The 15,189-nt window shown below is 25.3% G+C and overlaps 1 protein-coding gene across 1 annotated transcript; it reads right to left on the bottom strand.

Moving 5' to 3' along the window:
- Nucleotides 1-15,189, bottom strand: LOC114127532 (bombyxin C-1-like). Its single transcript, XM_027991794.2, has 4 exons — nucleotides 15,057-15,189; nucleotides 1,244-1,388; nucleotides 908-1,094; nucleotides 1-262 (listed from the first exon to the last, which is right to left on the bottom strand). The coding sequence occupies exons 3-4, from the start codon at nucleotides 1,086-1,088 to the stop codon at nucleotides 75-77; spliced, it is 369 nt and encodes a 122-aa protein (XP_027847595.1). The 5' UTR covers nucleotides 1,089-1,094; nucleotides 1,244-1,388; nucleotides 15,057-15,189; the 3' UTR covers nucleotides 1-74.

Raw genomic sequence — 15,189 nt, 5'->3', positions numbered from 1 at the left:
TTTATATAATAATAGTTACAACTTTATTCTGCGTCTAAAAACACTTATGTATACAACTAAATCTATTATTATTATTAATTTGCACAATAAGTTTTTAGTTCAGATAAATAGCAGGGTCTGTGACAACATTCATCGATAATACTTCTTTTAAAAGTGCGTTGGAAACGTGAGGGCATGAACGGCATTGCTTCTCTCTTTGGCTGGTATGGATAGTCAATTGCATTGTAGTCTTCTACGTCTTTGTAATCCCATACATCTGATTCTATTAATAAAATATTAAAACACTTATTAGTTATTATTATTTATTACACTAATATTTAGATTATGAATGTGGAATAAAGAAGTACAATTTTTCTTTGTTAGAGCTTTAATGTAATTATACAAAACATAATCTTAAATTTTAATAAGCCATATATAGAACGAGTGGTTTTTCAATAAACATTAAGTGAATACTATAGGATTTTGAAAATTACTATTAAGACATAGTTAAAATTATTTATACCTATAAAGATACATATTTGATTTTTTTTTTTATTATGTTGTACCTTTATGTTTAATAAAGATTAACTTATAAATATTCGCAATTAAATATGTAAAATAGAAGTAATGAAAAAATTACTGCTATAGCAGTAATAAAAAGTGATATTTTTTTCACGAGTTTGTGGAAAAATAATAAAACCGAGTGTTCATCAACTTGTTAAAACCATACATTGAGAAAATAATTTAAAAATAAAACATGTTGTTATTTATATTATTATAACACTTTAAATTTGAATTAACAAAAATAACTTAAGTGAACTAAACCTTTCTCAAAATTTTTTTTTGAACTTAATTATTTTTTATTATTCTTAGCTAAGTTTAAATTTTATTTATATATGTATAGTGTAGGTATACATTATGGACTTACCAATTGGGTTTCTTTTTTTTCCATTTGGTCCATTGTACTTGTTTTTACACAGAACTCTCATGATGTCTGCCAATCTAGAGCCACAATATTGTTGAGGTGAACGCTGCAATCTAACATTAGCTGTTACGATTTTGATGACCAATGCCAAGAGGAGTACACTCAAATATAGACTTATCTTCATTGTATTCTTAAACGGTAAAAAAATATGTATATTAAATAAGGTTGCAGTTATTATACATAAATTGTTAGTAAGTAATAATCAAATATAATTTTTAAATATCAAACTAATGTATTACCCTTATAATACTATAGCTAAATATTTAAAAAATTACATACCTTGCTTGAATGAAAATTTAAAAAGTCTAGATATGGTTCGCTGAAAGGTATCGAGTGAACTGACGATTATCAGCCTCTGTTGGTCTTATATATTTTCTCTATTTTAATATTACGTAGGTAGGAGTTCTAAGTGAAGATCCAATAACTGCAAATAATTAAAACACATCAAATAACGTTAAGGTGATGATTGAACAAGGGTCAAGATGATTAATATGTATAAATGGAAAATTAATTTAATTTTTGATTGACATACATTATTAATTGTTGATGGTTGTTATTACATTTTCCCATTACCCTATTACCTACAATTTCTAAAGGTAAATAAAATAACATTAATGACATGTCAAAATATCAAAATGTCACATGTCTAAATTGTCTTACAACAAAATAATTAAGTCTTGAAATAATCAATACATTTCAATTACCTAAAAAAAAATGTTTATCCAATATGGTACCTACCTACAATATTTTTAGTTTAACATTTCTCTTCTAGATACCTATAATAAGCTCATAAATATTTGTGCTCCTAGATACAGAACATCATTTAAATTGATTTATTTGTATTTAGTACAATAATTAATTTAATACTGCAGTAGGTAACTAAAATTTGACGCAACATCCTCATGTATTTTACCGTCTTACAGGTGCGTAACATAGCAAGTTTACTCTCAGCAGATCACGTTTAGCTCCGTTAGTTTAAAAATTAGAGTAAATCGACTTATTATGAAACTTGATGGTAAAAACATTATCTGTGTTTGTAAGTTGGTTTTTACGATTATTCAGTTTTTTAAGTGAGTTATGAGTATTTTTAATTTATGCTTTATTATATACGCATAAATTGCTAAAAAATTGAACTTTTGTAAAAAACCAACATACAAACACAGATAATGTTCTTACCATCAAGTTTCATAAGAGGTCGATTCACTCCAATTTTTAAACTAACGGAGTTAAACATGATCTGCTAAGCAGAAATCGGCTATATTTGGCTCTTGTAACTTGTAAGACACAGACAACTATTAATTTATTTATGACAAAATATAGCTAAAATTAATTCAGTTAAAAATATTTTTAACCTTCTAGAATCTGGTAAAAATTCTAGTTTAAATTTAAACTTATTTTATGTGAATATTTACGGTACCAATTAATTTAGTTAGGTATTAAACAATTAAAAAAATATAAATGTACATAGGTGCAATTTTTTTATAAGCATTTAAAGTTGAAATCTTGACAACATTTGTCAAAAACACAAAAATTTGAAAATTATTTTATAAAAATTAAAAAATATAAAAGTGCAATTGAAATAATTAAAGGTTGAAAATTGAATATAATAACATTTCTCAAAAATTGTCAGTACAATTAATATCAGAAATATAGTCAAAATATTTTTAATTATATCGACTAATGTTTAAATTTGGTTATTGTATATTATTTAACTCTTAAAAATTATTATATTTTATTTTTTTAAGTAATCCTTAATATGTATTATTTAGATTTTAGATACACATTTTATATGACTGTTTGATCTACAAATTTCTATATCACTAAGTATACTGTGTAACCACACTTCATGATATGTTTTTTTGATACTATACTAGAAGTTGGATATGAATTATTATAAAATCATTAGAATATACAATTATATGCTTTTAAATATAATTAATAATTATTAATCATGTTTTCATAAACATAATATATAAAAAAAAATAAAAGGAAAAATATTTTTTTTTACGGATGAATGTGCAATTATATATTGTAAGAAAGTGATGAACTGATGAACTTTTTAGTCACATAAAAAATTTATTTTATTTTCCAGTAGACATATTTTTTATAGATTATAATACTTATAAAGAACCTTGTATTAAATTTTTAATAAATCATAATATTTTATATGTATATTATAATTTTATAGATTTTTAACTGTAAAATAATTTCATAATTTTCGCGATTTTGATGAAATTTGTTACAATTTTACTTCAAATGGTTATACATTTTTTTGTGGATTATTGAAACTAAACTAAATTAAATTAGAATTTTAACACTAGCAAAATTTGAAACAGGTATTTATTATTTATTATAAACATCAATACTTATATAGTTATAAAAAAAATCATTTAATATTTTATTTTATTTAAATTTTAAATTTTATGCTTATGACAAATGCCTTTTTTACAAAACTATAATAATTATTTTAACTTTTTCGAAGAGTTTATAATATAAATTTCATTCTATCATAGTTAATACTAATATAATAATATTATTACTTCTAAATCCTTAAAACTGAATATATTGCAAGAAAATATAAAAAATCTAATTTGGCGGTAATCTTACTGATAAAAACAAAAGCTCTTGAAACAAATGTATTATTTCCACTGTTGGTATTATAATTAGGAATTAAGAATAGATTTAAGTCCCTTATGTGTCTAAGTGGTTTGTGGAAACCAATTTCAGATAATAAGCTCAAGATAATTGATGAGAATGTTCAAAATATCGTAAGTTAACATAATATTTGTTAATTTACGTCGTACGTCGTATGAATTTTTCAACAATATCTAGTGGTATGTATATCAAATATTAGATACATAAGTAAATCTTTTCAAGAACATATATTCAATTTATATATAAGGTATTATATACATATTATACTTACACTGGAAGTTATATTATTAAAACAATGAATATATAAATACCGTAACTGACACGTCATAAGATACTATATTGACTATTGTATCGCGTTAAATACTATTAATAAAAATAGTTCATGTCAAATTTCTTATGGGTATTAATTGTTTGCTCCAATATTGTTAGTATAGGTACAATCATATTGGTTGCATGTAAGATTATTTCAAACAAATGTTTTTTTTAATTTGTATTACTTATTATCGTAAGTGTTTATCAAACTAAAAAATAATAAACTTTACAAATCTTTATAAAAATGTATATTAAGTTATTATTGTTATAAATTAATATTAATTTTATGATTGGAAATTGACAATTGTATACACTCCATGATAATTATGTTTACTGTAATGTGTGTATGTCATTTTTAATATTTCATTTCTATCATTTCTACATTAAATTTAGTTGGAGGGTTTTGGCTTGATTTCTTAATGAATAATGATTAATATTGTCTTCTTCTTTTGGTTGAATGAATAAACCTCTGAAATTAAGGATGTTTAGTATAGTTAATTATAGACTGATGTAAAAAATTGTGTTATTCTCTCACTAAATTATTAATACTTAATTGACTTCGATCTGCCATTACTAAATCATAACAATTTCATACATTTACAGGAGTTTACTGTTTACTGGATATCTTCTTTGTTATCTATGGTAAAATTGCTTATCTGATTATAATTTCGAAATAATTTGTAATTGGTATTAAATTTTTTTTTTTTTTGGTGTCTATTAAAGTAGGTACTTGAGTAAAAGTATTCTGTGTAAAAATATAAAGTATTTATTTAAAACGTGTTAGCAGTTTTTTTATTTGCATCTTTTATAGATTTACAATGCCTGTTTATTGTCTTGTCACAGGCAACTGTTGATGTATAGCAAGTCAAAACAATATTGATAATATAGATAATTTTATTCATAATATGGAATAGTGTTAATATTAATAAATTTCCGGACCACTGAGTAGTGAGTAATATGAGCTCACATATTTATGATAATTTATTCATTAAGATGACTTATACCCAATCAATAATTAAAATAACTTGTCAGAAAAAGCAGATGAGTAATTTTCAGATAAATTAAATGATATGATGTATAATAATATAAATGTAAAATATGGAAAATATGGAAATGCCAAAAAGACAATTAAGCTCTGTCAATTTATAAAGTGAAACAATATGTTATGAGTAGAAACTCATTTAACTGTCACTCGATTAACCGTCACTATCGCAACCGAGACAATGACGGTTAATCGAGTTTTAAGTTTGAAAATACTTAAAAGTACCTATCTAAAAATATTTTTTTTTACTGAACATTCCAATAATTAGGTATGTTTTAAATATTTTTCAAAAAACTGTTTCTTTTTTGAAAAATAATAGATATATAAAAAAAACTGTATATTCTTTAATATAACTTAATTTTTTAGTACACAAGCAAGAGCAACATACGGTTAAAATTTACAGCAAAATGCAGGATCTTTCCAACTCTATGACACTACACGTCTGCATACACTATGATAAATAAAAAGCAACCATTAATTGACATATTCGGAAAGTTCACTTTAATTGCATTAATTTAGACTTTCAAATATAGCATAAAAACGTGAGGTTTAAATTTTGACTTTAAAGTCTTTAACATTTCGGTAAATGTTAGTTGCGTCTAGGTAAAAAGGTTCTGATAAAAACATACGAATGTATAATTTGCGACTAATTTTTCTGTCATTTGGCATATAGATATACATTAATTGCGTTGGGAGGAAAATCCGTTTCTATTTTTACTATTATATGTTTACTACAATTTGTAGATATCATATTAAAAAGTTCCCTAAAATTATTTTATCAACTGTTTCTATACACAATAAATAATTATTATTTTTTGCCCGTTTGTTTTTTATTGTTATCAAAGTCAATTAAATGTTCAACACTGTTCGATTGTATGCCTATAATTTTGAACATGCTGATGCAAATACTGTCTGACCTTCTATTCAAGAAAAGGGGTGTAATTTTCATCTAAGTTAAAGTTGGTACAGGAAAATTCAACAGCTGGAGCTTAGTACCTATCGAGTATTCCATAACAAATTAAATAATTAATTTAATTCTTCTCAACCAAATATTTTTAATTTTATAGATATTTTAAAAATATACAAAATTATACTTATATAGCGTTACAAAGTTATTACTCATGAAACATATTATATCATTGATATTGAAAAATAGAAAGGAAAATATTGGTTGTAAATTTGTAACATACAATTTAAATTTAAATACTATAAAAAATACCCGGGATGTAATTTATACAACAGGTACGGTACACCGAAATACATTTGCCGTAATTTAAATTAAAAAGATTTATTTTGACGCAACTATAAGTCACCCAAAAATTTCTCTATTTATATTTTCTTTTTATTAGGTAAAATAACATAAACGGAAAGAATAACATTTGAATAGGTAGTAAGAATAGCTTATAGCACCTGTGGTAAGTAGGTAAATGAGGTATACAGCATACACTATACACTAATACACTATTCATAGATATAAATTTTATACATATGAACAGCGTTTCATTTTTTAAAGTAAGTTTATATGTGAACATATAAAATACAATTTGTTACGATTGGTTTTTATAGTCATAAACTCCAATGATTTTGATGTTTTTTCGTGTATGGTTCATTATTTTTATTTATTATTTGTTTTTCTAAACAGATTTTTTAAAATACCTACTATTATTTAGTTCATCAAGAAGTATTTATTGATTACAGTGTCTTAATTATGTTTTATATTTTAATAATTAAGTGTATTTACTATTCATGTGTTTGGGTTTTTTTATAAATAAAGAAAAATATAATTTTATGACCATCTTAATAATAATATTTTTATTTATATTTAAACTATTTAATGTGTATTTAACCAAATATTTTATTTTTGTTGATGCACATATATGAGTATTAGTAATAAATAATAATAAAATTGTAAAATTTCGTGCATGACCACGACATAAATTGTTTTTCTCATAACTTATATATTTTTGATACCTACTCGTTTCTCGATAAAACTAATCATTTTTTTGTGCATAAATTTGTACATCACTTTGTATTTAATCGTAAAGTGAAATTTTATAATTAAATATGATATATCTATCTATTAAATAAAATGTACACAATTATTCATAAATCTATAATATAGGTATTACGTGAAATTCGGACTGTTATTGGCATTCAAATGTCCTATGAACTATTTTTTGATTATCTAACACTTAACAGTTATCATTGCTTTATTTTCTAGTGATTTTTTTTCCAAGAAAAAAAAACTTAATAATTATTATGGCTATTTTTTTGTTTAATTCGTTTCAACGTCAAAGGTTATTGACGTAAAATGCGTCGAGCTTAAATATTTTAGATTCTGAACGTAGTGATAAATGTATTAATTTTACAATGATGTGGGTTTTTTTTCAATTTTAATTTTTGTGTCTGTCATCACGTTTTGGAGCAGTAAAAGTGCTTTGATTTTTAAACTCAGCCCCGTTTCTGATAGGAAAGTGAATCTAGTTGGTACTTTAAGGGTGTCAAAAGTAAAAAATTTTCAATAGTTTTCAAAAGCGTCAGGAAAACCCTAAAAAAGTAACAGAAAAACAGACATTTTTACGCAAAACCATTTTTTGATAAATTCGATAATATTATTTTACTGTAACTCAAAAAATAAAACTGTAAATACTTGAAATTTTCACCAAATGTTCATGTTACAATTATCTATATACAGTTAAATTTTCAAAAAATGTTGACTTTTTTTGAGTTAATTATAGACCACTGAAATTTGAAATCGATCGATAAAAATATTTTGGATGACCAAAAAAACTTGAAAATTTAATGCTAGGTTCTTTACGAGTTGTTTTTATTGTAGCTAAAAAAAATTAAAAATCGTTAGTCACAATTTTTTTTATAAGCGTTTATAGTTCAAATTTTTACGATATCTGTCGAAATCGCACAATTTTGCAAGTAATTTTGAATTTGAAAAATCATAACATTTTTTGTGTTAATAACTAAGGATTAAAAATACAACACTAAGTTTTCCATAAGTTTTCCTTCAAGTATCTATAGAGAAAACTCGAAGCATCATTATAGAAAAAATTTTAAGTGCATTAGAATTCAAAATTTTTACGAAATAGCGTAACGATGACGATTTATCCTCAAACAATTTTAATTATTTGTTATTATTCAAAAAGTATAAGTCGTCGATACTTGACAATTTCATCAATTATTTAGATTGGCATTTTCTTTACATAATTTAATTTTCAAAATATTTTGATTTTTTTTTTTTTTTTGAGCTATTTATAGACAACTGAAATTTTTAATTTTTCTGAAAATTTTTTTTTGAAGTGTTGACAAAATTTTTTCGGCCGAGTCAAAATACTTGAAAATTTAATACGAAGTTTCTCATAAGTTATTCTTATAGTGATCAAAAAATTATAAGAATACATAGGCACAATTTTTTTGTTATTAGCATTTTAAGTTCAAATATTGACAAAAATTCGTCAAAATCATGAATACTTGCAAATTATTTTGTAGGCATAATTCTAAGTAGCTAAGAGTTGAAAATTTAATTCACAAGATTTTTCAGAAGTTTAACTTACAATAATTATAAAAGAACTTAAATTTTGGTGTATTCAGGCCAAAATTTTTGGATTTTAGTCAAGTCTGAATGTACACTAGCAAACACTTCATTCCAAGACTGATTTTTAACAAAAAGTACTGTATCATCTACATAGCAAACTATACTGAGTGCGCCGAAAGAGTGCAAGTCGGCTATCAAGTTCTGCGCATCCTCCTGTATCTCCTTGCTGTCAAAACTGGTTTCCCTATGGCAGAGTGACGCTTGGGGATGCGCAGTAAAACCGAATTTGGTCGCCGCCGACTTGCGCTCTCTCAGCGCACTCAGTATAGTTTTCCACGTGTATTTAAATAATTAATTTGGTTTATATGCATATTAAATAGTGTGGGCGATGGAGTAGTCTCTTGATTTAGGTACACCACACATTATTGAAGTTTTTTCACTTAATCCATTAATTATTCGAAAGAGTTGTTTTCTATTATTTAAATAAAAACTTAATAAGTTGTAAGCCGTACCATTCATATCAAATGTGTTAAAATTACGTAGTAATATTTTATGATCAATAGTATCAAATACTTTCTCTAGATCTAAGCCAACAGTTGCATATTTTTTAATTATTTTTGAAGGAATTATAAATATAGCTTGATATTGTGGAAATTGCTTGTTCAGTACTTTCACCAGGTCTAAAGGAAAATTGGGTACATGATAGTAGATTATTACATTCAAGGTAATAAACTAGTTCTTTTTAAATATTTTTTTTCAAAAGATTTGGTGATATTTGATATTTGTGAGATTGATCGATAATTTTCAATATTGGATTTGTCACCTTTTTTGTGTATAGGTGTTATTACTGAAATTTTAAAGCATTCTGGAATATTAGATATTGTTACGATTAAATTAAAAACGTGTTATCGGTAATGGTTTAATCAATGAATGTATATTTAATTTAAGCAGTTTTACCAAAATTCCATCTAATCTAGGGGAAGAATCATCTTTTAAAGTCTTTATTGCACTTATAATTTCATGATCATTAATTCAGCTAAATTTATTAAATGAAATGTCTGAAGTATTTACGGTTAGTTGTTTAGTATCAATACACACTATATTATGTATGTTTTGTCTCGTATGTTTTATTTGATTATACATATTGCTTTGTTTTGCATTTGTAAAATACTCGTTAAAACAGTTTGATATTTCTTTTGATATATCTGAAGTATGCAGTTTTACACCAAATTCATTATTTTAAACCCTGGGCAACAACTGAAATTATTATATCGATTCATTATAGAGGTAACCTACACCAGAATTTAAAAAAAATATTCATTAAATGATAAACTTAAACAACACTATTTAAAATATAGGAATACACTAACATGATAAAAGAAGCTAGAACTAAATATTGTAAAGTAGAACTAGAAAAAGCTGGACTTGACTAATAATAAAAATTTACTTATTCAAACTTTTCGAACATTTTGATTTTTGATGATATTTTTTTCTGAAGAACAAATATTTAAAATTTCTATATGTTTGCCGCAGAATTTACATTAGAGTTGTTCATTACTGAAATTACATTCATGACCAATTGTATTCCTTTAATAAACATGATGATTTGGGGTGAAAACTAGTGTTATGATTCTTATATTTGGTGGATTGTTCCTGTTGAAGACTAGGTTACTTATATTGATAACTATTGAGTAATGATTAGCAACAAATGCTTTAACATTTATTAGTGTATTATATTTTTAATTATAGTAGATTTGTTTATGCTGTTTTCTAGTATAAAAACCTTTGAAAATGTTTTTACTATTTTTATATTCTCTTATATAGCATTTATAGATATTTATATGCTCTTTTACTTTAAAATATCGATGAATTTTAACATGTATCAGTTACTTAGTAATTTTTTAGTTTTTGTATTATTTTAAATCTCCATGTATTATCGTAAGCTCTCGTATAAGTTCAATCTTATAACTCTTAAACCTGTTTTTCGTTTGTTGAGTTGTGTATTTCTGAGTTGATTTTACATGAGATTATTCATTGTTTAATAGTAGTTTTGGAAGCTACTTTATTCTTTTTGTTTGGTGAATGCCTGATATACAGCGTATTTTGTTTTGTACACCGCGTATTCTAGCTGCGACGGTTTTTGATGAATGGGCTACACTACTATACAAGACGTATCCGTCGAGCGTATCCCGCCGAGTAAATCTTTACGATATGTAAACGTGGCAATGCGGCATGCCGGCATATTAAATCCATCATGAGTTATTCCGATATATAACATGAATATTGAATTCGATGAGAACGTCGTGTAGGTATAGCCTTAGCCTTATATTATGTTTGATTTTCTATCCATACATCAGATTAATCGATAGTTTCAAATTTCTTGGGCTCTCTTTGACTTTTGTGTCACCAACGATGTTTCAAGTTTCTTTTACGTTTTGAACTAAAAATAATAGACTAGGACCACGGTATATGCCTTTGGTTTGTGATTATGTATTAGAGGGAGAGGGGTTTGGCTATAATAACTCTCCTTCTGAAGTCGGTATATAGACAATACCAATTCGACTATGTGTCAACCTTTTCGTAATGTATAATAAATATTATTATTATTATCAAAAGATTATGGACACGGTGATACTTATAAGCAGAATCGAGGCAAAAAATACTATTATTATTATAACCAAAATAAAAGGAAAATAGAGACTGATAATTTCCTTAACTACTTTATTTACCTTGATATAATGTACGTATGTGTTGTTATGCCACTTTGAACATGTGATTATTCCACGACCTTATTACCAATAAATATTATACGAATCATTTTTACAATTATTTCTGCTATGTTTTTTAAGCTTTTTCTTTATATAATTCTCAATTATTTTATGATATTTACATGTTAGGCTCGTTTTACACGAACAACTTTACTTGTCACCACTGTGTCTTTTATCTGATGACACGTAAAGTGGTTCATGTGAAATGGCCAAATGCAAGGACAAATTATAATATTTTATACCCAAACATTTCTTATTATTTTGATTTTATATAAGGGTGCAAAACGATTCCGTAAATTAGCGGAATTATGTTATGTAGATTTTAAGAGCAATTGATATACATACACGATTCCACAAATTAATATATGTATACTTATTAGTCATTATACTCGATTCCATTTAATTTAAAATACAACGTTGCCATACAATTACTAATTAACTGTATACCTAATATGTGAATCTATCTTTTTTTTTTTAAAAAAAAAAAGGATTCAATGCTGTCAATGCTTATTGAAGTATCACTGAATTAAGATTCCAAAGTATATCTCATCTTAAAGAAATAATTAACCTTGCGTCCAAACTACAAATTTATAACATAAAATACGATGATCCTACGACAAATCCAACAATGTGTACAATGTAAACTAAAATCATATTTTCTAAAAGTTTTGTTTTCAAAAGTGCAGAATCATTTAAAGCACAAAACAATTTGCAATATCCTATACTACTACAGTAATATATATTTATTTTGTTAAACATTGGATTAAAATTATTTACTCGGAATGTCGGAATCATGTAAATACATACTCTCGATTATCCGTAAGCGGATTATCCTCTTTGCGGGTAATCCGTAGTTTTCCGAGGAATCATCAACATACACATGTTATATATGTATACAAGAATTATAAAAATAATTATAAAATTAAAACTATTTTCGTAATACTATATAAATGTTTGAATAAAAATAAAACATGCGCTACTTTAATTTTCCTTAAGTACTATTTAAAATTATATGATTTAATTTTTTTAATAATACATATAGGTACGTAATAAGAACAATTCCGTTTGAATTTTAATTTTGAGGATTATTCGCTTGTTACGTTATCCGAGGATGCTAAGCCACTCTAATCCACGGATAATCAAGAGTACACTATGACTGTACCTATATAATATATATATAAACATTTTCGTCATGTATATGTATATTAATACCTATTAAAATTTAAACGATTCCACAAATTAGCGGAATCGTACTCAACCGTTATATAAATAGGTACATCAATAAAGTAACATAATAATTATGATAATACCCAAGGTTAGGTTTGATTGTTATTTTAACACCTCTTATTATAATATTATAACGTAAATAAGGAAAATTTATTAATTCTGTTTGAGTTCCTTATCGATACTTACCTAACTATTATGTCATCCACTTAGTGGATACAAAGAATCTCCTCTTCAAAAAAAAAAAAAAAATGAAACATTTAACTTTTTAGTGTTTTGATTTTATTCCAAATCAATGCTATGTCTACATTTATTGTTAGAGTAGATGTGAAAATTTTTCATAGTTAAAAATTAAACATTCATTTTTTTTAAGTATTTTGTTTTTGTTTACTAGGAATGCGGGTGTTTGGATTTATTTTTATTTACAATTTCGACACATATTGGTATATGATTGCAGTTGTATATGAATGATAAGACTCCCATATTAGTCTTCTGCGATAGTGTAAAGTTTATTAAGTGAAGTCAATTATTGACCATTCTCCATTTGATGGATTTAAACGATTATTTTTGTTGCTATTTAGTTATATTAAATTATCACGTTTTAATATTTATTTAATAGGAAATTTTTGCTATTGAAATATCACATTTTTTTATAAAAAGTGTTGGTAATTAATTTATTATTTTAATTAGGTCGTTAACATAAAGTATTTTTAATTAGGTAAGTAAATTGTGCAATAGGTTATTTTTTCTTTATCTTTCACTACAATTATTGCTATCGCTTCGATATCGGAGTTTATAATGATTTCTTTATTCTTTAAATGTGTATACTGTGTAGTGTATTAATATGTAAATAACAACTTTGCTGCTTACATCATAAACATTATTTTTCTATTTAGTTAGTATCCAATGTAATCGTTTTGTTTGGTTTAATATTTTTTCAAAGTTTTGTCGGAGAGCAATAATTCTTAGTACTTGTTAGTAAATTATCATTTTGAAAATTTTGTTGATAAAACTTATTAAGTTTTAATAATTTGAAAGTTAAATTTAAAATTCATGTTATTTTTATTACATCTATGTATAATGTTCTATTATGTTTGTGTCTATTTGGAACAAGGCGTTTGATAATTTTTTTAACCATGAGTTTAATGGAATGGAAAAATATTTTATAGTTGGGGGACAGAGTTCTATAATATTTAGTAGATTTTTTGGATCAATACTACATTGAATGAATAGTTTTTTATGTCTGTATTTCCTTTCTGCGTTTTCGACTAGCGCTTTGAATATTTCGTGTGTTGTCAATAAATGGTTGTATTTGATATAGACGGGTTTTGAAGCTTTTAGTAATTTATCTCTATTTTCATTGCAATTAATGTTAGAACTACTTTTTGATTATTCAGTTGCCGCGTGATTATTCTGTTGTTTGTTCGTTATCATCATAGTTATTTGTTAGTCATTAATTGATTTGAGCTGAATGAAAACGAAGAGAGGAATTCTTTTCTTATTTCTGTAAGGTTTCTTTTTATTAGTTTAGCTTTATGGGTTTATATATTGTGTATGTTATACTTCGAAATTTTATAATTAGATAGGAGAATATTTTAAGTTTTGTTTTTCAGTTATTTATGGTGATTTGGCTTTTATAAGGAGGTTTCAATTTTCTATGTTTTCTGTAGAGTTTGATAAGGTATGACTTATTTTTTTATACCTGTGACATGTTAAAGAATAATCTATGTTGAAAATTCTGTAATCGAAATTCTTGTATTTTGTAATAAGTGAACTTCGAACTTTTTTGACATCTTTAGCATCAAAAATTTAATAAGTATGTGAATATAAATCTTTCTTGAAGCTCTAAGGTAAATGCTTTTGCTGGTTTAAAAGACGTAGGTACTTGAAAATTTGTTCTGATATATATCTAAACTCGTAAGAGATTGTGGCCGTGTGTTTGATATTATTAACGTTTTGACAGGATTAAAAAATGTTATTTTGTTTGGAGTGTTGTTTATTTGTGTTAGATCGGGTTAGTTTGGTACTTTCTGAATTAACCAAGTGCAATAAGATTCAAAAATGATTTTTAGATATTCAGGAAATAAAAATAAATATTTTTTTCCGGTTTCGTTCTTTACGGTATAGTGGAAATGTAATTTTATTGTTGAATGTTATCAATAATTTCGATAATAACAACTCGCTCTTTATTTGAATGTATAATTTTAGGTTTTATTGAGTTGAATGTATGTATTGGTTTCATTTTGTTCGATTTTTTGGGGTAGCTGTTACCTAACGGGTATTTTCATTGTGATTAGACGTTAGGTTGGATTTTATGTCAATTGTTTTGGTTTATACAATGTAAATGTTTTTTACGTGTCGTAGGCGTTTTAGGCCGTGTCTCTATTTTGTTTATTTGTAACATTTGATGTATTTAAGGTTTGCTTTTGTTAGTGTCATGACTCATGAGTAGGTAAGTATTCCTTTTCTAAGAGGTGGTCAAATTAAAATAATCATAGTTTTTACTTATTTAAAATTGTTAAAATAATTTTAAGTTTTACGTACCTTTAAATTACGTTGATTATTGTTGTTTGTACGAGTGTTATCGAAGAGAGACTTTTAAATACAAGACCGTCACGGATAAGCTGAACGAGTTAACTGAATTATTATGATTATTTAATATAACGTAGACCTTTAC

This window comes from Aphis gossypii, chromosome X, assembly GCF_020184175.1.
Source record: "Aphis gossypii isolate Hap1 chromosome X, ASM2018417v2, whole genome shotgun sequence".
Lineage (NCBI taxonomy): Eukaryota > Metazoa > Arthropoda > Insecta > Hemiptera > Aphididae > Aphis > Aphis gossypii.
The sequence above is the reverse complement of the archived record's forward strand: the minus strand, read 5'-3'. Positions and strand labels throughout refer to the sequence as shown.

Excerpts from the sequence above, each read along its gene's own strand:
- LOC114127532 (XM_027991794.2), bottom strand. The coding sequence starts at position 1,088 with ATGAAGATAAGTCTATATTTGAGTGTACTCCTCTTGGCATTGGTCATC. Across the intron at positions 263-907 it reads AAAAAAAAGAAACCCAATTG|AATCAGATGTATGGGATTAC; the intron begins GTAAGTCCATAA and ends TTTTATTAATAG.